At 57.6% G+C, this 26,877-nt stretch overlaps 1 protein-coding gene across 9 annotated transcripts in view; it reads right to left on the bottom strand.

The window, feature by feature from the left end:
* Positions 1-1,335: 1,335 nt before the first annotated feature.
* Positions 1,336-26,877, bottom strand: part of H6PD (hexose-6-phosphate dehydrogenase/glucose 1-dehydrogenase) — a 27,761-nt gene continuing 2,219 nt past the window's right edge. For 5 of the 9 annotated variants that reach the window (XM_040460516.1, XM_040460523.1, XM_040460509.1 and 2 more), the window contains exons 3-6: positions 19,049-19,685; positions 17,863-17,980; positions 5,462-5,731; positions 1,336-4,342 (exon numbers count right to left, since the gene is read on the bottom strand). In XM_040460516.1, the coding sequence (XP_040316450.1) occupies positions 2,979-4,342; positions 5,462-5,731; positions 17,863-17,980; positions 19,049-19,685 (2,389 nt within the window). In that variant the 3' untranslated portion in view covers positions 1,336-2,978. Of the gene's footprint in view, positions 4,343-5,461; positions 5,732-17,862; positions 17,981-19,048; positions 19,686-22,456; positions 22,568-23,150; positions 23,813-25,316; positions 25,675-26,877 lie in introns of those variants that run through there. The other 4 variants (XM_040460512.1, XM_040460550.1, XM_040460502.1 and 1 more) reach the window with 4 other exon arrangements.

Here is a 26,877-nt window from a genome sequence, read left to right as displayed (position 1 = left end):
CCCCCCCCCCCCCCCGGGCCGGTGGGAAGAAGCCGCTGTCTGCAGAGACAAGAAGCAGGGAGGGTCACCAAGACGCGACTATTTTCACGTGCGGTTAGCAGAAACCTTTGCTCCCAGATCAAAATCAGACTCTCAGCCTACAACCACCTGGAAAGTCCCTCAACTCTTTCCCCACAACAAATGGTAATATGCTCGTTCTAGAGATGCTAATTTGACGAGGAGGGGCCCTTCCGCCTCGCCTCGTCCAGGTCGACAGCGACAGCGAGGGCACACAGGCCGCTGACTGCCTCCCCAGGGAGCCCCTCCGGAACCGGAACCGCCGCTCTGGGCAGGAGGGGGCGCCACGGGGCCAGCACCCCTGTGGTCATCAGAGGCCTCCAGCTTCAGCTTCCAAGCCATCAGTAAACAAGGACCCCTCCACTTGCCTCACGGGGTGGCTGACAGGGTAGCAGAGAGCGAGCGAGCAAAGCCTGAGTGACAGCTGACTCCCCAGGGAAGGTGTGTTTCTTGCTGAGGATCGGGGTCCAGAGAGGATGAAGGCCTTCACCCCCCGGGGGCCCAGTTCTGAGAACGGCTTCTTCCCAGCACAGGGACAAGGGAGGGAAAGGGAGACGCAGACACGGAGTTACTGGCTGTGTCTCCTGGTGGCCTTTGCTGGTGTGATTTTTAAGATGGCACTTGACCGTGGAGAAGAGGATCCTGGGGCCCTCTGCCCGCCCCCATCCCGTGCACACAGGTGAAGGGGGGCATTCTGAGGCAGGGCCTTCCTCTAAGCACCGGCCGTCCTGGGCTCACCCCCGCACCGACTCACTGTAATTCAGAATGGTGACATCAGAAGCCTGCTGGCCCTACATCCTGGAGGCCTCCGTGGGCACGTGGGGGGCCCTTTCTCTCAGTGCTGCAGCCGCAGAGGACGAAGTTCCCAAGGAACACACGGGCGGTGCTCGGAGCCAGCAGCCCAGGGAGGCAGAACGTGAAAATGGGAAGAAATGCACCCGGGAACTGCTAGGAGGGGCTCCTCTCTGGTCACACGTGGAGAGGGCAGGGATGGCGCGAGAGCGCCCCCATGTGGCCACAGGTGGCACCCGGCCTGCAGCCACCCACGTCCTCTCATGCCCGCTGGCCAGCCAGGTGCCTAAAAGCTAAAATGCCGACCCTCCAGAAAGAGAGACTTCCCGACCCAGCACTGGGGTTCTGCCTCGCCAAGGGGAGCTCTGTTGGTGTGAAGAGAGGTGTCCTGTCTGGACGGGTCGCTGGAGGTCAGGGGAATTTTAAGAAGAGAGCCTTCCCCATCGAGAGCCCCCCTCCCAGGCACCAGATTCACACGCACACATCTCAAAGCGAGACCAGAATTCTTTTAAATCCATCGCCTTGAAGAAAGCATAAACAATCAGAAGTAGAGAAATAGATTTGGCCGGGCTCCTCCTCCCCAAGGAAAGCTCTCTGTGGGGCACCCACACCGGACACAACGTGTGACTTTAAAACAAGACAGCAGTCACAGAAACATCGGTCTCATTCCTTTACAGTCCTGTCTTGGGGGCATGACTCTGCGGGAAGCTGGAATAAAAATTCAATATGTGAGAATATTTTTTAAAAGAATTTCAGACTCACCGCCGTCCCCCTCCCCCGCCCTCCCCCCGCCGGAACCTTGGGGGTTTCAGAAAAACAGGCATTACTGACCCACCGCTGACCAGGAACAGAGCAGCCACCCTCCTCTTAAAGAGAAGCTGCCTATTTCTTTTCCCAGCTCTTTCACAGCGTGTTAGCGGGAGGGGCCGGTGGACAGCAAGTAGGTCGCTGCACCCGGCATCATCCACTGGGAGGGAGCACAGTCGGTGGGACGCCTGCCCCCTCCCCCCCGCCCCCCGTGGCCCCGCGAACCCGCCATGTCCCCGAGAAGGCCGCAGCTGCCCCACCGAGGGGGCCTGACTCCCGTCTGGTCAGGTCAGGGCACCTGGATGGTGGAGACGGTTTGCACGGGGTCTCTCCCCACATATGATGTGTCACCATCAGAGAAAGACTTAACTGGATCTTTCCTGGTAAAGCACGAGGGTATACTGAGAGTGGAAATGCCCACCGGAAGTCCCCTGCGGTACAGAGGACCCTCATAAGTGAGGATCCCTGGAATGGCCGAATCATCTCTGCGCACCGTGCATCACGAAGGGGGCAGGGGGCCGGCTGGAGGAGGGAGAGCAGGCGGGGACCTCCCCCACGCAGAGAAAGCCGCGAGATTTCTGGGACCTTTTAACCTCCTTGCGTTTGTTGCTGTGTAACGCTACCATCCTTCACCCCTCTGGGGGGCAGCAGAGAGACCGAGCGATGAGAAAAGACCCCACCATCGTCAGAGTCAGAACCGAGAGGAAGGGAACCCAGAGGGAGCAGGAGAGACAGCCACCAAGAGGCCAGAACAGAAGGCTAAATGTCAGAGGCTCAGGAAGAAGGGGAGGAGGGGACAGAAGAAACGGGGACTCGGCCAACTCGAGGTCTCCGGACAGTTCCCAGCAACCTGCTCTGCGTGGGCTCTGCACCCGGTGGACACCTGTGTCCCTTCTCTCTACCATCCATAGTCTGTTTCCATGGGAGCCAGCTCAAGGATCACCCCCTCCGGGAAGCCTTCCTGGGTTAACCTAATCATGGCATTCTTGCCGGAGTTGGGAGCCTTCCCCCCTGCCCGGTTCTGTGCTGCTGGTGTTCGTGGGGAAAGGCCACAGGTATGCTCTTAAGGTGGATACTTCTCTCCTGAACAGGACCGGAAACTTCTCGAGAGCAGAAACTCCGTTTTTTCCTTGCATCTGTGTCTACCCACCACAACTAGACAGGGACCGTCAAAGGGATTAGGATAAGGCCTCGTCCTTTCCTCTCTGGCGGCCTAACCCCGAGGCATAGGGTTCCGGGCAGCCAGGGCAGGTGGTGGGACAGAGGAGAGGGGACAGTACGGGGAGAGCGAGAGCGGAAGTGAGCAGAGGCCACTGGGGCCCTCATCCCAGAAACGCCTCATAGTCCATGTACCAAACCAGCTGGCCGGAACTAGGCAGGACGCCTGAAATGGGCCATTTCTTGGGCTCGTGGCCCACGCGGCTCACCAGCATGGTGATCTCACGCTTCACCCTGCCCATGACCAGGACCGCCACCTTCCTGGCGCGGTTGATGAGGGGCAGGCTGAGGCTCATGCGCTGGAACGGCCTGGAGGGGCTCTCGGTCAGCACGACCAGCTGCTCGCCGTCCAGGCCGCTGGGCGACTGCGGGAAGAGGGAGGCCGTGTGCCCGTCCGCGCCCATGCCCAGCAGCACCAGGTCGAAGCTGCTGTTGGCCACCAGGGCCGAGATCTCGCTGGCGTACGTCTGGGCGCCCTGGTCCTCCTCGGCGCACAGCCGCTGGTGCAGATGCACGGGCATGGGGTGAATGTTGTAGTAGGGGACCCTGACGTGCTGGAGCAGGTGGGTCTGCAGGTGCTGGAAGTTGGACTCGGGGTCCCAGAGCGGGACACAGCGCTCGTCCACCAGCCACAGGTGCGTGTGGGCCCAGGGGAAGCCGTAGTGCCTGGTGGCCAGCTGCTGGAACAGGGGCACGGGGCTCGAGCCGCCAGACAGCGCCAGGTGGAACGTGCCAAAGCGCCGCACGGCCCGCACGGCCGTGGCCTCGATGTCGTCGGCCAGCTTTGCTATCAGCTCCTCGGGCCAGGCCGAGATCAGCGGGCTCTCTCGGTACTTGGCCTTGAGAACCTGGAAGCCGCTGGGCATCGGCGCGGGGCCGGGCCCCGGCACCAGCCGCTCCGGCTGCCGCTGCGAGAAGTACAGCTGGGCGCCGCTGAACTCGAAGTCCAACAGGTGCCCGTTCTCAGCGCCTCCCGGGTAGAGGCGCGGGACCTCGTGGGCCAGGCTGTCCAGCAGGGGGGTCCAGAAGCCCCAGGAGGCCAGCAGGTTCTCCGTGGTGACGAAGGAGTCCTTTCGGCCGTGGAAGATGCGAGATATGAGGACGGAGTAGGCGTCCTGCTCCCTCACGGGGCGGTAGGCGTAGAAATCGGACAGCGGGCGGCCGAAGAGGCGGAGCCCCGGCCGGGCCCCCAGCTCCTTCCAGCTCTCGGAGGGCAGGGAGGGCCTGAACAGGTTCCGACTGACCAGCACGGCAGGGCTGCCCAGCTCACCGTGTCCGATGTAGAAGACGATCTGCCGAGGGAGGCACTGGCTCTGGTCGGCGACCCAGTGCTCGTCGTTCTGGACACAGTAAGCCTGGTTCCTGAACAAGATGCGAACGTAGCCCACTCTCTCATCCAAGGCTTTGCCGGACATCAGGATGAAAGGGACGCCCTCCCAGCGAAGGTTGTCCATGTGAACGAGGACGCCTGAGGTGACAGGGGACGGCAGGGCTCACGCTCTGGCACAGAGAACCGAGGACTTCCCGGGGCGCCGGCCTTCCCTTCCTCACCTCCGCCAGCCCTTCTCCTGCTGCCCCCTCCTGCAGGCAGCCTGTGGAGCACCCGAGACCTTGCTATGTTCACCCTTTCCAGCATCTTCTCCTGCCAGCCAGCGCTCGAAATGCAGCCTCTGGGCCATCTCGGACTCCCACCTCCGTGAGTGAGGTACCTTAGAGTCCCAGTCCCCCTGAGAGACAACCAAAGTCTCACGGTGGGGGCGAGGTCGGGCCAACCCCGACTCCTGCCGGGAAGGAACGCTTCCCTCCAGTCCGCAGAGCACCCGGGCGTGCCTGAGGCAGGGTGGTGTGCGGGTAAAGGGGCCTGCAGGGCGCCGTCACGGCCGTAAGAACCAGAAGCTGAGCGTGCTCCCGACTTGTGTTCCTAGCCTGGTTTTCCCAAGTCCTCTCTCTGCACGACCCTGGGCAAGTCTGTGCCACCCTCACCGAGCCTCTCATTTCCTGACCTTTAAATGGGGATGATAATCGTACCTGCCTTGCGGGTTTGTGCATGCGAGGATTTAACGAGGTAACGTACAAAAAGTGCCTGGCACGTCGTAAGCGCCCAATAAACAGCCACTGCTCTTGTAGTGGAGTTTACTGCCCGCAGCATTAGGGAGCCAGCCCTCTCCAGGAATGCTCTGGGCCCGTGGAACTGTCCACGGGACGTCGCCGGTGGACATCTGTCTGAGCAGCAGGGTGGCTGCCTGCTGGAGGGGGCCCGGGCTGGGCCCAGACACAACCGCAGCCTCACTGGGGGGCTAGATGTAAGGGGGGGCCAGGTCTGAACCCGGCTCAGAGAGCACTGCGGGTGTGTGTGGACATGGCCCAAACCGAGATGACTAGCGGGTGCCCTTCCCCCACACGGACCCAACAGGTGACCTACCGCTTTAAGATGGGGGAGGCCGGAGAGGCAAAGGAATCTCCTCCTTGCCGACAAGCACCCTCGTGAACACCCCGCCCGAGGTCCCTTCCAACCCAAAGCGAAGCGTGTTTGAGCCTGGAAAGCTGCCCCCGGCGGCGGCTGCCCACGCCCGGCCCCCGAGCCCACCTGCGAAGGTCGGCGTCAGGCTGCGGAAGCTGTCCGGCTTCTGCTGCTCTCTGCGCACCTGCTCGCTGTATGCCTGGTACTGGCCCAGGACGGCGCTGCCCTTCTGCAGGCCCCGCAGAGCCCGGAAGGCCCGGAGCTTGTGCTGGAGCACAGACTCGGAGCTGCTGATGTTGTGGGGCAGCTCCATGGCCACGAGGGTGAGGACCTCGGTCAGGTGGTTCTGGAGCACGTCGCGAATGACGCCGTACTCCTCGTAGAAGCTGGTGCGGCCTGTACAGCAGAGGCGAATCAGAGGCTGTAAGGAACAGTCAGCGGGGCGCCCGGTGATGGGGGCGGGGGGCTCAGTCGGCTGAGCGTCTGACTCTGTTTCAGCTCAGGTCACACCCTCACAGGGATCGGGCCCCGCGATGGGCTCTGCACTGGCAGTGTGGAGCCTGCTTGGGATTCTCTGTCTTCCTCTCTCTCCACCCCTTCCCCACTCCTGCTCACTCTCTCTCAAAATGAATACACTTAAAAAAAAAAAAAAAAAAAAGGGCAACGTGCCAGACTTCCCCAAGGCACACGTGGCCCCGGCCCCTGCCGTCTTCATCCCCCAGTCCGCAGAACTTCCAAACATGACTTATGTCAGAGCAAATCTCAATTAAGAGAAGGAAGGCGGGTGTCTCTGAACACCCTAAGTGAAGCTGTCAAACCCTTGGGCCTTCCCGGGAATCTGCACGGGGAAGGGTCTGGTCCCGGAGAAGGCCAGACTGCATTGGCCTGCAGATCTGTGGCCGGACTCCCGACCCTCCCTAGGCGTCAGCTGGGAGGGAGGTCCGGCCCCACAGGAGGCTGCGGCATCGAGGCGAGCGCCTGGGCTCCGGGCTCTGGCTGCCGCCTGCTAGCGTGGTCCTGGGCGTTACCCGACTCCTGGGTCTGTCCCTGCATCCCGCCATTAAGTGGGGCTAACGGGTGCCACCCCGTTACCTAGGGCACAAACGTGCGAGGCAGGGTGCAGGGGCCGAGGAGGTCCCTGTCCTCAGCTTTCAGTGGGAGGGAGGAAAAAATAAGTCAACGAAGGAATTACAGACAGAGAGTCAGAAGAGGGCAAAGGGCGGGTCCTCTGAGGGCAGGAGAGTCAGCACTGCCAAAAGCGAGGCAAAGACTGGCGAGGAAGCCTTCGGGCGCAGACAGCCCGAGGCGGGAAAGAGCTCGGCTGGGAGGGCCTAACGGAAGGTGAGCAAGACGGAGAGGCCAGGAGGGCAGGGGCTGGTGGCACGCGGGTCTACATTCAGAGGAATCGGGTGGGGAGAATGATGCAGGAAGAGACAAGATCCTGGCCCACTGCGGGAGAATGGTGCAGGCCAAGGAGGAGGCTGTGCGGTTGCCCCAGCGGAAAGGCAACCAGGCTGGGGCTGATGTAGCAGCAGAGGAGCCGGAGGGAGTGGATGATCTGTTCTGGGGGCAGGAGTGACGGGACCTGAGGACCGCTGGGGGCAGGCACAAGAGAACTGCTAGGTTTGGGGCCTGAGCCAAGGACGGGCAGCGGTAGGGGGCCACGGGGAGAGGAACAGTCTGGCGGAGGGGAAGCCATGAGTTCCCCTGGGCGTGTCGAAGACTAAGACATCCAGGGGAGGACGACGAGTTGGCGGGTGGACAGGGTGACGGTGAGGGTGAAGGAGAGCGACACAGACGACACCGAGCACAGAGCCCCGCGGCGGCAGCCCCCCGCCTGCCCACAGGCTCCCGAGGGGCAGCGCCCACGGTTATCCCTGTTCCACACCGGAGGGAAGAGCCAGCCGTCTAGGGCTCGTCCCAGCAGAGTCGGGAGCTGGCCGAGCCCACGGTCGACTCCACAATATCCTCCGGACGCAGCACGAGGTCTGATTATCGGTGCCTCGGATACACACAACCCAACAGGCGTAGAGCTTCGGATTCAAATGCACAACCCCTCACACGGCATGGTTCATATTCCGCCGACCGGCCAACGCCCAGGCCGGTTCAGAGCCTTGGACAGAGAGAGTCTGCCATCACGGCAGGAGGGGCAATCGTCCGTCAAAGGCTTTGTGTGAATCATCTAGAACTCAGGATTGCTTCTTTTGCCCGGCAACTCTTAATGCCCTACAAGTCTCGGCTTCTGGAGGGTTGTACTGACCCCTTGGCCTGCACCCCCGGGGGTGTCCGGGGGCCTGTCTTCCGCAAGCCCCGCTGACTGCCTCAGTGCCCGTCCGTCTCTCCCCCTGCCACGCACAGGAGCTCCCGCAGAGTAGGCGCCACACCTGTCCGCCCACTGCTGCTGGCCTTGCACCCGACACGGCCCCACAGCTGCACCCACGGGACACCGGGCAGCAGAGAAAACGGACATCTACACGTCATCACGAATCAATCGCAAAAGTATCACATCAAGAGGAAGAAACAGGATTGCTTTGATAAAAAAAAATTTTGAAAACAGGATAGGAAATGACTAGTATAAACATGTCAACAAACGAAAAGTACGGTTGGAAGTCAGAAAGTCAACGGATGGGTTTTATGGATAAGAAACATCTGAAAAGAGTCAGTCATGAGAAGACAGATCTGACGAGACTATCCTGAGTGCAGGATAAAGGGGCAGAAAGACCCACACTCACACACAATCACACACACACACACACACATGCACACGGTATGCCTCTCCTTCAGGATGAAACAATATATTGTTTACGGAATCAGACTCACCCACAAACAACGAAGACAGTAACCTACCCCAGATCTGGAATAGTGAAGGGGAGGAAATGGGACAGAATTTGGGGAAAGACACAATAAAGCTCTTTTTAAAAACAGGGCGCCTGGGTGGCTCAGTCGGCTAAGCGGCCAACTTCAGCTCAGGTCATGATCTCAGGGTTTGTGAGTTCAAGCCCCATATCAGCCTGCTTGGGATTCTCTCTCCCTCTCTCTCTGCCCCCCCCCACTTGTGCTCTCTCTCTCTGAGTAAATAAACTTAAAAAATTTTTTTAAATGGTTTGGTTGGGGGGCGCCTAGGTGGCTCAGTTGGTTAAGTATCTGACTTCAGCTCAGGTCACGATCTCACGGTTTGTGGGTTCGAGCCCCATGTCAGGCTCTGTGCTGACAGCTCGGAACCCGGAGCTTGCTCCAGATCCTGTGTCTCCCTCTCTCTCTGCCCCTCCCCTGCTCGCTCTCCCTCTCTTTCAAAAATAAATAAATAAACTTTTGAAAAAACGGCTTGGTGGGTACACTCGATGTGTTATATCGTAGTTCTTACACGTCCTACATATATTTAGTATGAATTCTTTTTGATCTAGTTAATATTTAATTCAAACAAGCAAAAAGAGTGGCCCCTAATTCAGACCTGGCTGGCCCCGCACGCTCCCTCACAGGGGCCATCCAGGGTCCTCGGCACCAGTCCTGAGCCACCTGCCCCAACCAGGCTCGTGGAGCGTGCTCCTGCCAGCTGGGCGGCGAGGAGGGCCAGGCCATGACTGGCGGAACGTGCCCTGAATTCAGCCCAATGTGCCACGCCCGACGGAGCACCCGTGTCGCGGGGCAAGAAATGGACCCAGGAGCCTGCTGGCCAGAAGGCACCTCTGTCCTCAGGGGCAGGAGTCTGACTCTTGCTCTCGGCCAGAACTTGAGGGTGCAACCCTGGCCATGCTAAGCCCTGAAAGAGTGGGAGGGAGGATCCAGCCCAGCTGTGCCAACCGAACTGCCCACAGTGCCCCCCCCCCCCGCCCCCCCGCTGAAACGGTGCCTGAGCTCCTCCAGGCCCACAGGGCTCTGGTCTTCAAAGTTCTTACGATACGGCTGAGAAGAAGGACATAATAACTATAGAATAACAGTGTTCATCAGTCCCTTTACTCCTCACAATACTGATATATAAGCAGGTCTTACTTTTAAAATACAAGTTTTAAGGGACACGTGGGTGGCTCAGTCAGTTGAGCGTCCGACTTCGGGCTCAGGTCGTGATCTCGCAGCTCGTGAGTTCGAGCCCCACACAGGGCGCTCTGCGGTCAGCGCAGAGCCCGCTTCGAATCCTGTGTCCCCCTCTCTCTCTGCCCTGCCCCCACTTGCGCTCTCCCAAAAAATAAATACACATTTTTTAAAAATACACATTTTGATTTTAAAAATACAAGGAAACGAAGGTTCAGAGAAGTTAGGTAACTCGTCCAAGGCCACAGAGCTGACAAAGAGGTAAAAATGAGATCAGACTTGGGCAGTTAGCTCCAGAGCCCGCAATTCTTACCACGCAAACACCTCCTTTTTAACTTCCTACCACTCCCAGTTTTTAACAACCATACAAGTGAACGTGCAACTCGGGAGGGCGCTGAATGGCATGAGCACCAGCGGATTTCAGGAGCGGAGGAAGCCACCTGAGCTGGGCTCTGGAAGCATGGATCTAGGTCAAAGGTCAGGGACCCGATGCCTGCTGGGGCCGGGCCACGGAGGCCCCAACACACGGCTCATACGACAACGTAAGCCCGGCCTGGCAGAAGCAGCCAGTCTGTGACTCGGAACGGCAGAAATCGAGTGAGAGCAGACAGAAAGGGCCTTGGACGCTAGACTGAGAGGTCTGAGGAGCTATTAAAAGTTCCTGACAGGGGCGCCTGGGTGGCGCAGTCGGTTAAGCGTCCGACTTCAGCCAGGTCACGATCTCGCGGTCCGTGAGTTCGAGCCCCGCGTCGGGCTCTGGGCTGATGGCTCGGAGCCTGGAGCCTGTTTCCGATTCTGTGTCTCCCTCTCTCTCTGCCCCTCCCCCATTCATGCTCTGTCTCTCTCTGTCCCAAAAATAAATAAACGTTGGGAAAAAAAAAAAAAAAGTTCCTGACCACAACCAGTTAAGCGGAATCACCGTAGGCTCCACCAATTTCACTCCTATGTGTGCACCCAAGAGCAGTGAAAACACACGCCCACACAAACACTTGTACGCGGACATTCACGGCAGCATTATTACAATTGCCGAGAAGAGGAAGCCACCCAAACGTCCATCCACCGATGGATACGTAAAATTTTATCATTCACGATAAAAAAGATATGAAGTCTCGGTACACACTGCAACATGGCTGCACCTTGAAAACACGTCACTCGGAGAAAGAAGCTAAACATGAAAGGCCACCCGTTGTGTCGTTCCATTTATACGAAATGTCCAGAAGAGGCAGCTCCGTAGACACGGAAAGCAGATTCGAAATGTCCAGAAGAGGCAGCTCCGTAGACACGGAAAGCAGATTCGTGACTGCGTGGGGTAGGGGCATGTGGATGAGATTAAGGGGCACAGGGGTTCCTTGGGGGGTGGAAAATGCTCTCAAATTGACAAATCCACTGCCCTGGATACTTTAAATGGGTGCATTGTCTGATACGTGAATTGTATGTCAAATACGACTCTTTCAAATAAGTGTGAAAGCAGGAAGCAGAACCTTAACGGAGGCGCTGTGCGACAATCAGGCCGTCTCCGGTCTACCTGCAAGACAAACTTGCAGGGAAGGGGACTGGTCCGACAAGGCAGCGTTCGGGGCAGTTAAGGGAAGGAAGCAGGGCTAGGGCAGATGACGTAACGGGAAAGACAAAGACGTTATTCGGGGGAGGAGTACATGCTTCATGGTGACTGGCTCTGGAGTGCGGTCCGTGGAGCCAGGAGGTACGGGTTCGAACACCTGTTCTGCCATCTTTCAGCCCTGCAGCCCCACGAGAGCCGCTCTGTCTCACACATAAAAGAGGGACGGTCCCATCCCTTCCTCGCAGGGCTGCTGCGAGCATTAATGAGTTAACACATCTACAAGGCTTGGAACGGAGCCCAGCACACGGGAAGTGCCGGGAGATACCGGCTAGTATCTTTATTATTATAGGAGCTGCAAAAGAATGACCAGCAGCCGGCAATGCAGAGAACAGTCACCATTTGGAGATAAAGAAGTTAGACAACGCGAGTGGTGTTTCATGAGGAAAGTTCGATGGCGGTTTAAGTTCTGAATCTGCTGAGTCTGAAAGTGGTGACATTTGTGCAAATATCAAGAAGGCAGCTAGAGGTTTAAGACTAGACCTTGGGTAGGCAATGAGTGCCAGAGACATATTGGATTTCATCAAGTCCAAAATGCCAACGATGGCAAGAGCATCACGGTTTTACTACCGCTGAGAAAGAGACGGGCTGCCAACCACGTAAGCTATGGTGCCCCATCAGCGGTGAATGCGACTTCAGAGATGTTCAAATATTCCAAAAAAAAATGTGCGCCCTGCAATCAATGGATTACAGATTTAAGAGTACAAAGAGGATAGTTAAAGCTTGGAGAACAGATGAATTTTTGATGGAGGGAACACAGCAGAGTCCTTCAAGGGCCCTGTTATCTGTTTACCATTCATTAGTTTAGCAAATCCCTAAGTAGCCCTCTTCCTATTTTTATCCTCTTTCAAGGCCGGGGAGAATGCACTTCACAGGTTTACTACCCGCTGTGTAAAAGAGAGCTTCCTTTATTCCTTAATTTCAAGCTTCAGGGGCAGCCGTGTTTAGCACAGCCCGGAGACTTGCAGCCCCTCCCGGTTAAGCTCTGCCTTTTCAGAACCGCCTTTCCGGGACAGACCACACAGCCGACCGCGGGACAGGGGTCCAGCCGGGGCACCAGCTCCCCTGCGGATGCCAACCACTCCGGTTTAACACCAGTTACTGTGGACTGATTCTTCCTGAAAACGATCTCTATTCACTCCTGGTATCCTTTCCTAGATCAAAAGTTGAGGGTTAAAAACCCACTGGTGTCTGAATAAGGACAGAAAAAAGCTCAACCGGGTTGGACAACTAGGACCAAGACCACAAACCTGGCTTCCAAACGGCTCAAGGCCAGAGCTACCCAGGATCACAAGGTCACAAGCACGGCTTTGCCCCTCAGCCAGGCTACCCCTCAGACCCTCGTGGGGCAGCATCCCACGGCAGGCAAGACAAGCTGTGTCCCATGTGCTTGAAAAAAGCTCCCACAGACCCACCACACCGGCAAGGACGGGAGGGATATTGGCACCAATGCAGGCAAAGCTGTAGGAACACGAGGTACGAACACCACTGTTGGATACGTTCTGGAAAACGGTCTCATGAGATGTAATGAGCTGTAACGTAGTTTCCACCATTTCGCTAGTAATTCCACTTCAGAAGTACACTCAAAGGAAAAAATATTTTTTTTAAGGCTCATAAGTGTTCTAGGATGACGGCGGTCAAACAATTTTGTGAATAAATTAAAAGCTACTGAATTGTACACTTTAAAAGGGTAAATTTTATAATATATGAATTATATCTTAATTTTTAAAGCCTGCAAAGTACTATTTAAAATAGCAAAAAGGGGGCGCCTGGGTGGCTCAGTCGGTGAGGCATCCGACTTCAGCTCAGGTCATGATCTCACGGTCCGTGGGTTCGAGCCCCGCGTCGGGCTCTGTGCTGACGGCTCGGAGCCTGGAGCCTGCTTCAGATTCTGGGTCTCCCTCTCTCTCTGCCCCTCCCCTGCTTGCACTGTGTGTGTGTGTGTGTGTGTGTGTGTGTGTGTGTCTCAAAAATAAAGAAATGTTAAAAAAATTAAAAGTAAAAGTAAATAAATAAAATAGCAAAAAGTGAAATGCCTAAGAACACAGCAATCCATATTCTGTGACAGAAACCGAAATTTCACAGAAATAGTAACTACAAGGTATACACTCTACAGATTGTTGACAGGTGGAAGCTGAAATACATGTTCACATCCATATGTGAGAGAGAGATGAACCAGGCGAAGGCTGGACGTAAAGGAGTATTATAGACCAACTACGGGTGTTCGCGTAACCCGGCACGAGTCACGTGCGAGTCCCAGGGAGCCCCAGAGAGACAGGCAGCCTCCTTTCCTTGACGACTTGCTAGGAGGGCAGCATTTCCACTGGTAAAGCATTTCCATGTATGTGATTTCATTTAAGCCTCCAAACAACCCCAAGAGAGAGGCAACAGAGATCGTCATCGTCATTCAGAGATGTGCTGAGGATCGCACCCTTCGGAACGGGGACCCCAATCCCCCTCCCCACTGCCTCCACGCTGCGGGAGATCCAGACTTTCCCGGGAAAACACAGATTTAAGAACCACAAAACTGAAAGCTAGCCGTGATCCCCACCCTTGTACCTTGTACCTTCGGGGAGAACCCCACCCTTGTACCTTCGGGGAGAACTAAAAATAAAGAGGAGGGAGGGCCAAGGAGAGAGCAGGTCTGCCGGCGCTCTCCCCAGTCAGGAGGCCTGCCAGCCGCCCTGAGCTCACCTTGCAGATGGCCCTGCAGAAAGGGGGGCCCAGGGCTGGAGGGCAGGACAGCTGGTGCACACCTGGGAGGACCCAGGCTGCCTCGGTCCCTGCGTGAGGGGCACGGAATGGCCACTCCAACCCTCAGAGGTCAGCGTGCCCTGTGCTCCTTCCCCGGTGTGGGAACGGGTGGTTGGAACCCTCCCTGCCAGGGGCAGTTACAGCACCCTCGAGAAGTGTCCCTCTTTCTGCCCGCCTGGGTGGCTCCATCAGTTCAGCGTCTGACTCTTGATTTCGGCTCAGGTCATAATCTCACAGTTCATGGGATCGAGCCCCACGTCGGGCTCTGAGCTGACAGAGCAGAGCCTGCTTGGGATTCTCCCTCTCTCTCTGCCCCTCCCCTGCTTGCTTTCTCTCTCAAAATAAATAATCTTAAAATAAATAAATACATACATACATACATACATACATACATACATCTATACATCCATCCATACGTACATAAATAAAAAGAAAAGAAAAGAAAAGAAAAGAAAAGAAAAGAAAAGAAAAGCCTTCCACCAAGAGGGGAAAGCAGGGCAGCAGAGGGGCGCGGAGATGCCCTGAGCACATCCTGGCAATAAGGCCAACTGCCGAGGGCCCACACGGACTGCGCCACAGGCACGGGGGTGAGAAGCTTGGGTTCTGAGGTGCCACAGAACTTGGATCCCATCCCGGCGCCCCCAGAATAAAGGGCAGCCCAGCCTGGACAGCTGTCCCTCGGGCCATCGATGACGCAGCCCTCCCTTCAGCAGAGCCTCCCGGCGGCCACCATGAGGGCCAGCAGGGGTCATCTCCACACAGCCAAGGTCACTCCTTGTATAGCCCATGGTGCTGCTTCAGGAGATCAGGCCGCCCAGGCTTTCTGTGGCTCTGAGGGGGCGGGGCACCTTGGGTGCGACTGGGGAGGGGGCCCTGGGGCCAGGGAAGGAAGTGCTTTTCCTCTCCTCCTCCCCTTCTCACTCTCTCCCTCCTGCCTGCGTGGCAGACTTCACACTGCAGCAGACTCCTCTGGGCCAGAGGCTGCGGCAGGGAAGGAGAGAGCCACTCAAGGGCCAAGGAGAGAGGGAGCTGGGGAAGCCAGCCTCAACCACTCGGATGACTGGACTGGGGCCCAGCGGCGGGGGAGGGGCGGGGCCGGGACATCCCAACGACCTTGCCACTCAGAAGTCCCTTTCCAGGGCCCAGGCCCGGCGTGCAGCCCCCTCCCTTTGCGGCACTCGAATGGCAGTGTAGCCTGCCGTCCCTGAGGGTCCCGGAGCTGGGCCACCCCGGAGGCTCCCCACGCCGCACAGCTCAAGCGGCACCTGCCCCCCCGCGAGGGGAGACCGCCCCTGCACTTTGGCCTTCTGAAGCCTGACGCCGACTGCTGCGCTCTGAATCCCACCTTGGAAGCTCCCAGGCCGCCCTCAGTCCCACCGTAGCAGCTGGCCGGCCACCCACGAGGACCCACGGCAAGGCACGGTGACCTCCAGCAGGAGGCCAGCCCCTCCCCCTGCCCGCTTCCCATCCCGACTGCGGAAGGCACGGCCAAGGCCCAGATGTGCTGGCCACGGGACTCACTGGCCACGGGGGCACAGCCTCGGGGCCCACGTCTCCTGTCCTCTCTCTCCAGCCTGAACTAGTGTGACGGGCGACTGGTGGGCAGACAAGCCGACCAGGGAGATCCAACCCCCAGGATGGCATCTCTGACGAGGACGGGGCAGGCCACACCCTTATGGGTTAGAGCCCCTGGGGGGGGGGCGGGTATAGAATCCCCCCCTTCCCCCCCCTCCCCCTGCCCCAGTTGCCTGCCCTGCCCTGTGTCTCTGCGCCTCTGGGCTGAAGGCACAGGGCCCAGCTGAGGGCAAAAGCCTTGTGCTCCGGGGTGTGACAGCAGCACCCCCTTCCCCTCCGAACCCATGTCCTGAGGCTGCTGGGCCTGGGCCTTGGTCCCATGCGGCAGCCTTGACGGCAGGGCCACCGTGCCCACCCTCCTGGGCCGCGGCTGTCTGGTACTGTCCGAACCTAGATTCTCCCTGCCTCCGGCCGTGCTTTGGCAAACAGTCCTGCCCGGGCCTCTGTCTGCCTTTGTGCCTTGCCTTCCCTTTTCCTTTCTCCAAAACCCAAAAGTATCTTTGCTGGGTAAGCAGGCCTCTGGTTTGCTCAGCCCCTGGCTCCCTAGGGATCCCGCAAAGAGACCTGCAAGTGACATCAGGTATCGAAAGGGAAATGCGGTGGAAGGTTGGAAGGGATACGGGGGATACGGGGCGATGGTGCCAGCTGGTAACCCCAGCCATCACCGCTCCTCCCCAGCGCAGGGTGGGCACAGGAAGGGGCCGCCAGAAGCGGGGGAGGCGTCCCGGTGTCCCGGCCCTGCCGGTGGCTGAGCCAAGTCTGGGCAGAGGCTGGTGCTGGGCTGCAGAAGGTGACGGCGGCACCCTGTCACCATCCCACGCCCTCAGCACCAGATCTGAAGTTCAGCTCCCTGCCGGTGAAGCCAGAGCCGGGCCCAGCCCGCACCCCCACGAGCGCGGCGGACACACGGCGGCACAAGGAGGTAACCCACAGCCTGAGCCCCTGCTGAGGACAGAACGGGAAGTAACGGAAACGCTGGGGCGGGTTCCCGAGGCCCACGAAGGCTCCATGCGGCGGGGAGAGGGTCAGTGTCCTGACAGGGGCTCCGGAATGGAGAAACCCAGCTCCGCTCGAGGACGGCAATGCCCTCAGAGGCTGGGTTCACGGGGCCCTGCCCGACTGCCCCAGCCCGGCACCCCCGCTCCTGCCTGCCTCCCACGGCACTGTCGGCCTGCATCAGTCATTTCGGAGTCTGTCCTAATAGACCCTCTCCCCCCAGCGAGAGGTGTCGGGGGGGGGCAGAGGCTGTGCCTCATTGCCCTCCGTATGGCCATGGCCCTCGCACGGAGCCTCCAGCACCAGATACGTGTTTGAAGAGGAAAGAAGGGAAGCTGGAGAGAGTAACCAAGGGAAGGAGAAAGGAAAAGAGAAACAGGCAAACGGGAGACAGGCCTCCTGGACCCCCAGCCAGGCCCGAGGGCTCTGCCCTCCGCTCTGCCCAGGGGCACACCGTGGGCCGAGGACAGTGGCCTCGGCCCCGCAGACAGCAGCCAGCGGGATGAGCTAGAGGCACTGCTACGGAGCCTGGGTGCCAAAGCCAGACCTCTCACCCCAAGGACCCGGCCCCACCGCTTCCTGCCGCGTGACCTTGGGCACATCACCAAACCGCATCCGTACGTGGAAGCTAATACTAGGACCCACCTCAGATGGCCACTGGGGGGACGGACACAAGAAGAATTAGCTTTTATGGTCTGGGCTGAGAACCGATGCTCTGAGTCAAGGCTCAAAAAAGTGGAGGGAGTCACAGAACACAAGAAGAATTAGCTTTTATGGTCTGGGCTGAGAACCGATGCTCTGAGTCAAGGCTCAAAAAAGTGGAGGGAGTCACAGAACGCCAGCACTCCGCAGAGCCTCAGCAGCGGTCTTCTATATGGCCCGCCCATCTCGCAGCTGAGGGGAGTGATGTGCTGAGGTCACCCAGCAGACAGGCCGGAGGCTCCCCGGTCAACGCTGCTCATTCATTATTCGTTCAGCGCTTGTGACGTGCACGCCAGGAGCCTGAAAGGAGGCACCTGACCCCCTCGGTCCGGTGGGAGAGGCACACTGGACCCGGACAGGACACAGAACAGACTGGAGGGCGGACCGAGGAGGCACGTGGTGCTCCGAGGGCGTGAGGGGAATGGAGCTCGTCAAGAAGGCCCCCTGAGAAAGTGATGGCCGAGCTGAGAAGGAACAGGAGGGACGGGAGGCGACGAGGAGGTGAGGAGAAGCATCTGGGCAGAGGGTGTCACCGGTACCAGCCCTGGGGCAGCTCTGATGGGCCCCACCGCACCCACGTAAGGTCTTGGCCACGTAAGGCCAAGTTTACTCACCCAGCCTGCGTTCCCTAAGGGCAGCGAGGCCCAGGCGGGCTCTGCCCTGGGGGCTAGCACAGGCCAGAGCTGGGCCACAGCAGGCCCCGCAGGAACACCACATATACGGGCGGAAACTTCCCTCCGAGAAGCACCAGCCGGGGCGCAGAGGCTGGGCAGATCCCCCGGCCCTCCCATCTCACCGGGCACAGGGCCGGCGGAAGCCGGGGAGCCACGGAGGGCGGGGGCCATTCACTCACCCTCGGCATCCACAGTCTCCTTCATGATGATCTCCACCCGCTCCACGTGGTGCCGGCTCCAGAGGCCGTCCAAGGCCTTGCGGTTCTGGTCTCGGAAAGGCAGGATCTGAGCCACGGCCTGCCGGGGAAGGAGGCCAGTTGGGCGCTGGTTCTCAGGGTGAAGAAGGAATCCTGACTCCCAGAAAGGGCCCACGCTTCTCTACCCTCTGCTCGGAGGAGACGCTCCCAGGATGCAACAGTCCCTGGGCTTTGGGGCCTCACAGCTCCACGCACACTCCAAAAACTTGTAAGTGACCTCCGCAGGGTTACCTGCTTTTTATTTTGCGAGGAAAAAAGCACTGCAGATTATTTATCTTCTATGACCATCGACTTTTAATAAAAGAAAGAGATCTTCTTACCACTAAAAATGGAGCAAGAAAAGCTTTAGATTGAATGCATTCAGTATTCTTTTCTCATTTTCCCAGGAACAGGTGAAAACCTCACCAGGTCAGACACTGGTCTGAGGACCACTCTTTGGGGATGCTGCCGCTCCAAACAGGGCTGGACAGAAAGCAATGCCTCTGTCCTGGAAAACTATGAGGTGCCCACCCACGTGGCCCTGGGCTCACCAGCCTGGTCAGCACCAGAGGGCGCCGTGCTGTGTGCTCTCTGCTGGGGTTTCTAGGCAGAGATGTTCCAGAGGCGCTCCAAGGGCCTGCCCAGAGTGAAGTGGCCAGCCAGCCTGCATCACCCAGGAGGCCACCCCATGCTCTGCCACAGAACCTGGCTGAGGAACATGGACTTAGGGTCCCTACGCAGTGTGAGACCTTGTTACCAGCCTTCAGCTCAAAACAGAACTCAGGAAGACACGGATACTGAAAAAAGGCAGTCGGATGCGGAATAAGTTAATTCTAATCTCCCCACCGGGACCCCCTGGAAGCCAGGCCGACACCAGAGTCCTGGGGCCACCCGTGTAGATGATGCAGGGCAGCGACGAGAACGCGGCTGGACAGGCGGACCAGGGCCACGCAGTCCTGCCCCTTGCCGCCCTGCTTCTCCTCCAGCCTGTCGCCGCCTGCCCAGCCTCGGGACGACCACGGCGCCTCGGATTTCACGACGGCTCAGGCCTAATCCCACATTAGCAGTGTGGCTCCGCCGGTGGGGTCTCCCCGCGCCCGGCTCACTCCAACTCCTGGCTGCAGCTCACCTGCTTGCCCAGGTAATGGTCCACCCGGTACATCTCCTCCTCTCGGAAAAAGCCCCCGAGTTCCGTGGCCAGCTGCTGGGCTGAGAGGTGGTCATGGCCGAAGGGCTTCTCGAGGACAACCCGCAGCCAGGCGCCCGGGCCCGGGCGGCAGCTGCTGTTAATGTTGCGGGCAATGTCCGCATAGGCAAAGGGTGGCACCGAGAAATAGAAGATCCTGCCGGCCTCCCGGAGGCCCCCGTGTTGGACCTGTGCCTCAATGTCCTTGCTCAGGGCCATATAGTCCTCACTCGTCGCCAGGTGGCGGTACGCACTCAGCCGCTGGAACTGGCCCTTGAGTTCGGCACAGCGGTCGGGTGCCACGTCCTCCGGGCAGGAGAGGGACTCCAGGACTTTGGCTATGAACGCTTGGCCCTGCTTGGTGGACGTCAGGGCAGCCCCATGGAAGCTGAAACTGTAGTCCTTCCCCGCCTCATCCAGGTACAGCTGGAACAGCCCCTGCCATAAGTATTTCCTGGCCAGGTCCCCGGTTGCTCCCAGCAGGATGACGGAGACGTGTCCCCGGAGCTCCTGGGCCTGCAGGCACCCCAGGAGGGCCATGCACATCGCCACTGTGAGCATCTTCCAACAGCCAGGGTGCCTGGGCATAGGTGAGACAGACAAGGAACAAGGAAAGATCAGACATGGTTCAGGTGGCTGGGACATGGAGGTAAACACACTTCCAGGCTCTCAAACATTTCCTGCCTGGCAGGAAACAACCACGTTTCTCAGAAAAATGTTATAATCCCACGGCTTCCCCGCTGCTCCCTCCTCAGCAACTTGGCTTCTGTGCCAGGAAGCTGGTGCGTAGGGAGCCTGCCCCGTAAACAGGGACTGTACGCGGGGAGGGGGTAGGCCAGTTGCTAGAGACGGACCGCGGTGCCGCAGGAAGCTCCGGGGAGGCCCCCAGGGCTGCCGCAGGATTTGGAGCTGCCCACTGGAAGATCGACGCCAACCTCATCCATGAGCACAGGCCACCAGGCCCACGAGCTCGGGAATGGTAGACGGCCCTCGGGTGACGGCTGGAACTACAAGAAGACAGGATCACCCCCGTCACTCCTCGCTTGGCTTCCCTCGTGTCTGCTGGGCTCCGGGCCCAGAACGATTACTAATATCTCCTACGGCACAGTGAATAACAACACGGACCCTGGAACCAAACGAGGTGGAATCCTAGCTCAACTCCTCCCTGTTTGACCTTGGACAATTACATAATCTCTCATAACCTCGGGTTCCTCATCTGAAATGGGGGTGACAGCGACCTATACCACAGGGTCATTAGAAGGAGAAAATGAGTTAATATTTATCAGATGCTTAGGACACTGCCCACCACCCCCGAGCGCTACGTAAGTGGTAGTCGTCACTAGGGTATGTTCATGACAGCAGCGGCCCTGAACGGAGTGCTTCCGTGCATAAGATCCCACTGAGTGCAGGCAAAAGAGACAATGGAGTGGGTGCCATGATAGTTTCCCTCTTGCAGAGAGAAAAGCTGAGGCTCAGACGGTGAAGGAAGGTGAGGAAGGAGGGAGCCCAACAGGCACCAGGCTCTCTGGCCCCCGCGCTGACACACAGCAAGTGCGTGCTGCATCCCCCCTCGCGTCTTGGCTGCTTTTCAGGCTCATTTAAAGCCGCTGACACGTACGAAAGGCAAGAGGCCTCGGACCCGCCACGAATGCGCCGGAGGATCTGCTTTCACTTGCCTTCTGTTCTGACCAAGGTTGTAGGGCTTACTGTGTGCAATTCTTACTCCGCGGCTCTCCCGTTCCCAACTGAGGCCAGTGCTTTGGGGGAAAGGGAGAAGTGAGGGGGGAAAGTAGGCGTGGCCAGCTACTCGGCTCTGAGAACTCGAAGGGGCAACGGGGCCCAGCCCGGGGCGCTGGAGCACTGAACAGGGGACCAAGATGACTGACAGCAGGTGTTCCCGGATGAAGGGTGAACCGCCTCCACCACGAGGTTCGAGTCTGGCTGTACGGTAGGGACACGGAGGTGTGAGGCGATACCCGGCCCCCTTACCTTCCTGCATCCCTGTACCATCCCCCATCTTGAGAGGGTCCTGGCCACCCTCTGACAGCCCACTCCCCAGCCCCCCCCTTTTCCCTTTGCCTCCTCCTCATCTCTTTTGATGTTGCAGTTAGCGGCCAAACCAAGATGAGGCGCCAACGACAGGATGTGCGTCAGAATCTACAGGACACCAGACGTTTCCACTATTCAGCTTGATGTGGAGGGTAAAGAGACCAGCTGCAAGGCCTCCAGCCTTCCCCTTGCACTCTCCCTTAACCTGTGCACTCACTCCCGAACCAGATGGGCCACAGGACCAGTCTTTCCTCTCCCACTTCCCAATCCCTGTCCTTGGCCCTTCACGCATTTACGCATTTCCTTCTCGGCTGGCTGGCAATCGCCCATCTGGAGGGAAGACAGAGCTGCAAGGTCAGTGCGGGAGAGAGGCGGTGAGAAATATGAAGCCCGGAGAACAGCCTGGAGAAGGAGGAGCCTCCAGCTGGCGAGCTGCATTTCAGAGCTCCTGATCCCACACGCGGAGCCAGGGCTCCAGACTGACAAGTGCCGGGGACAAGAGGAGGAGTCAGGAACCTCAGACAGCCTGGATGGGCAGGTGAGGGAGCCCCAAGGACCAGTCCCTCTCCCCCAAGCCCAGAAGACTGCAGAACTGTCGTGTCCCCAAGCCCGAGCCTCCAGTCACTGTGCTGAACGGCTTCCTCAGTCAAGTGGAAGAATGTGGCATTTGGGTCAGAGGACCAGGGCTCAAGACCACCTCCTGGCTGTGTGATCTAATGAACTCTCCTAGTCAGTTTGGGTCCACGTTTCCTAACTATAAAACAGGGCTAACACCACTGAACTAAATGAGGGGCTTGTGACGATTCGCCGAGATGATGCAGGCGACAAAGCCCTACGCGGACATTAACTAACCTAGCTCAGTGCCAGGCGCTTCCTGGCTCCTGGGGGGGGCATAATGCCACCGCTGCCCGACAGAACTGCGCAGCTCAGCGGCTGCAGAGCTCAGCCCCGCAGGCAGCCCCGAGGAACCAACTCGGGCATTGACGGCACATTCCCCAGACCGGTCCTTACGCCCGGCCCCGAGGGGAGGGAGACAGTGACCAGTACGGTCATCCTCCTTGCTGCCCCGACAGGGAAATAAACAGGATCCCCGAAGCCCAACAAAGTCAAGAACAGGGCCCCAGCTCCGGAGCAGGGGTGAGGCAACAGGGAAACCAGACAGCTCCAACACACCCACCGACGGTCTAAACCGCCCTCGCGCGGCACGGCTCGGCTTTTGCGGGGTTTTCTGAAGCACTTCCCCCTGCCTCTCTGCCTGCTCCAAGAGGAATGGGCCTACAGGCACCTCCTAAAATCACACACCTGAAGTGAGCCAAAAAGCCTGGACGTGACAGTCCAACCGCTAATACTGCCATGAACCGTTTGTATCTTTCATTCAAAGTAAGTTTCATTGGCAGAGCTCCGGCGCAGGAAGGGCAGCCTGCGGGACTGCATGATGGGCTGAGTGGTGGTTCTTCTCCAGCTCCTGCCGTGAATCACCACGCCACCTCGATGACCTCTCGCCGAGGCATCTGCCCTGGCCAGGCCCCCCTGCCCCACCTACAAGACGAAGAGACTTAGCGGAAGGATCGCTACTTGACTGCTGCCCCCCAATCCCGGGTTTTCCAAGGAAAGGAGAGAACCCCTCTCTCATCAGGGAGAGGCCTCAGCTCCGCCTTCCTGTAGGGCAGCCAGGTGCCCACCTCGGGGGAGGGGAGAGGGGCGCTGAAACGGGAAGCAAAGAGCTGATGACCACGTGCCCTTCCAAAGCTAAGACGAGACTCTTGAAGCTTTAACCGAAGTGTGTGAAGGATGCAGTGTCATTTACAACACTCAGATACTTGCCAGACACACACTACCCCACCTCGTGCGGTGCCGCGGGGCCTCGTCTAGGGAGGCGCAGAGGACCTTCTCCAGACAGGCTCGTCTGGGTGTCAGGACTGCTGGGCCCGTGTCCGCAGTCCTGCCCCCTGAGTCCGGTCTGAGGGGTTCCCGCCCAGCATCCTGGGCGGTCCACCTTTGGAAGAACAGCTCTGCCAACGCTCCCAAAGCTGTGAACACCGACTTGGCGGGCCAGGGGGTCTGGATCAGAATCTGCTTCCGGTCTTTGTTTCTGCCCAAGCGAAAGAGGCGGGTGTGGGGCGCAGCCCCGCAGCTGTGGCTGACCCGCTCCGGTGGCAGGGTGGCTGCTGGTAAACCACAGGGGGAGTGGCACTGGTCTGCTATTCCCAGCAGACACGGGGCAGGGGCAAGGAGCGGAGAGGTAAAGGTCAGTGGCTGCGGCGGCCTTGTCCCCTCTCCCAATGCCACATCGACACCTTTGACCTCCACCTTCTGTTTGCCAAGCGGGAAGGAGGGGCCTGTCTTCTTCAAATCATAGCCCAGGAGTTTGGAATTTTTGAAAGAATGTGTGGGAGTAAAACAAGAGTTCAAACTAAAGATCATTTTTAACCAGAGTGCGAGGGGAGGGGCCCAGCGCCCTCTCCAGTCACTAACCCCAGTGTTTTCCCCGAACTCTCCCGGTCCCGGCCCATCTGCACAGGACACACCCAAACCAGTCAAACCCTTCAGCTACTCTGCGGCCTCGACTCCTCCCTTCCCGGACCCCTTGGGAAGGGTCAGGGACAAGAGTTGCAAGATCGGGCTCTGGGGCCAGTTTCCTCCCCAGATCTCAGAAAATCCTTATTCCTATCACCTTCTCAGGGGTCTTGGGTCCCTATGACCCAAAGGTGTGCTAGAGCCGCCCTGTACCTGCACGCAAGATTCACCTGCTGAATTTTTAGGAATTTTTCAAGCCAGTTGTTAAACACAGCCATTAAATTAAAGACCAAATCAGGGCGCCTGGGTGGCTCAGTCGGTTAAGCATCCGACTTTGGCTCAGGCCAGATCTCATGGTTCATGAGTTCAAGCCCCGCGCTGGGCTCTCTGCTGTCAGCACAGAGCCCGCTTGGGATCCTCTGCTCCCCCTCTCTCTTCGCCCCTCCCCCACTTGCATTTTTGCTCTCTCTCAAAAAAAATTTAAAACCAAATCGTACCAATTTATAACCCAAAAAGTTATATTCAAAGGTAATAAATACTTTCAGTTCACCATTTCCTATTTTACTATATTTTACTATTAACCTGGGTTCTTGACATTGTTTCCATCTACTACGTCTGTAAGGTGAAGATATTCTACGATGGAGTGCTTGAAACGGCCCGGGAAGGGATATTTCACCACAGATACCGGCAAATGCTGTAAATCGGGCCCCCCCTCACCAAAATGAATCCAGAGTACAACTACTCCCCGCCTGCCACCACTCCACTCTGGTCCCAGCCACCATCACCCCTGTCTGGGTTCCTATAGGAACCACCTAATTGGCCTCCGGTTTCTTCTGCCTTTTCCTGAACATGGCACTCGGTGCCCTTTTTATGGCCTCCCACCCATGACCTCTTTGATCTCTTCTGCCACTATGCCCCTCTCTAGGCTCCAGCCACCCATCATCCTGCCTCAGGGCCTTTGTACTTACCGTTGGCTCTGCCTGACCTACTTTCCCCTGCAGATGTCCACATGCTTCACTCCCTCGCTAACTTGAATTCTTTGCTGAAATGTCACCTCGGTGAGCCTTTCTCAGGCGACTCTGGCAAACTGCAAACCTCCCACCTCCACCTCAGCCCCTGCTCTATCCAGTTCTCTCCGCAGTACGTATCATTCTCTAATACGCCGTCTGTGAAAAGCGTATTTGTTTTATTGCCTGCCACCCCTCCCCGTCAGAATGCAAGTGCCAACGGGGGCAGGGGGCTTTGTGCTTTGTTCGCTGATTACCTTCAGTATCCAAAACAGGGCCTGGCACACAGAAGGTGCACTATAAATATGTGCTGAATGGACAAATAAATCCCATTCTGTAGGAGACCACTGTCGCCTGTGTGCGAGCTATCTGCATCAGAATGATGGCACGAAGGAACAAATCTCTACTGGTGACTTCAAGCGCTACGGCCCAGTACACAGGCCCAGCAACAACACCAGTAATGATAAAAGAAACATTTACAGAGCATCTAACTATATGCCAAATCCTAGAGCTTCACATGCATCGAAGCTTTTAAATTCTTGCCACAACCCAGGAGCTAGGTACCATTACTATTCCCATTTGTAGAATGAGCACAGGGGAAGCCGAGGTGCATGGGGAGGGCGGCGGAAAGAACTTACTGAAAGGCAGGCAGCTCAGAGGTGATCGGCTGTAAACACGGGCAGTCTGGCTTCAGCACTTAGGTCCCACGTGACTACGACCCCAAGCAGTGGGATTTAAAACACTGCATTGGTGTGGAAACGGATTCTGCCCCTCTAGGAGACGCGAACAACGGTGGTGCCAACAGTCTGTTTCTCTCGTGTCTCAACCACGGGGAAGGCAAACAAGTCATTAAGAAGCACAAGATGAGGCAATCCCCATAAAGCACTTGGCACGAGTTAGCCGATGGTAAGCACCCCAGAAATGTTTGTTTCTATCATTATGAAACCAACAGCATCGTGAGTAAAGGTACTTTTCTTGCCAGTTTCTTGGAACTGCTGCAAAATGAATTAACCATCCCACAACAGAAAAAAGACATACCAAGAAACGGCTCATCAACAGTTTTCATGACCTTCCAGGCACACTGGGGGTGGGGGTGGGGGGCATCAAAGAAAGAGAATGCTGGAAAGAGAATGCTTCAAAGTCCCCAGCCCAGCCCTTAAGGGATTTATAATCTAGCCCAAAGAATAGGGGCGTGAACCCCAGCTGTAAAATGGGGATCATCCACCTCATTTTAACACTGGGCCAAAAAAAAAAAAAATTCACGGATGTGAAAATATTTTAGAGGGCAATGGTGGTAAGAGCTCTCCCAAAGAGCCACCAGGCTCTCAAAAAGCAAAAACCAGATTTCCTGGGCAGCAAAAAGCAAAACCAGACTTCCTGCTCTGCCCGTGGGTTAGGGTCTCTCTGGCAGAATCCACCGTGAAATGTGGCATCATGCAACGACACCTCACCTTGTTCAAGTTCCATCAATAAAGTCAGAAGTGGCTAGGCCACTGAGATGGCCTAAAACTGTCGGACCCAAGAGTAACTTAGTAAACTCCAGTCTTTGTATAAACATAACTTGAATGTCTGCCTAGAGGGGTTACTTGTTGGGCAGTCGCGTACCTCAAAGAAAAGTTACTGTCTGAGAAATGAGCTCTCTTCATGCCAAGCAGGGAGCATTTTTATCTCGAGTGTTCCTAAAACTAACCAAAAGATGAGCCTCATAAACTCAAAACGTCTATCCGCCTTCGATCAGGGCAGAGAATGTGGAAACTAACTGAAAATCTGCCCATTCTACACCAATTCCCCCTAATTCGCTACCTTTCGACGAGCCATGCGCCCCGTTAGGAGGACAGGCGGTCGGGTGGGCAAAGAATTTAGGTTTATGACCTTTCCAGAAGTTCTCATTTCCAACCAAACATTCAGGCTGAAGTGACCTGATTCTCAAAGAGGCGGACAGGTTTACTTCTGGAAAACTCTTCGTTGGATGCGTGTGTCGCAAACGCTGATGGAAACCGGAGGGCGAATGCCAGAGATCAAGCTGATCTCGGGAAAGAAAGCACGGGGTTCCTCCTCTCACCGGGCTGACTTCCAGAAAAGCCTAGAGAAAGGGACGCCGTGGGCCCCTCCAAACTAGCCGCCAAGGGGGCTGGCCGGTCCCCGCCGCCACGGGCTCTGCGGAGGAGGAAGTGGACAATTTATTTGGAGGAAGCGGGG

Source organism: Herpailurus yagouaroundi, unplaced genomic scaffold, assembly GCF_014898765.1.
Source record: "Herpailurus yagouaroundi ecotype Mexico unplaced genomic scaffold, PumYag 77, whole genome shotgun sequence".
In the NCBI taxonomy this organism is placed as follows: Eukaryota; Metazoa; Chordata; class Mammalia; order Carnivora; family Felidae; genus Herpailurus; species Herpailurus yagouaroundi.
Note: the sequence above shows the minus strand (reverse complement) of the source record. Positions and strands in the feature narration are given on the sequence as shown.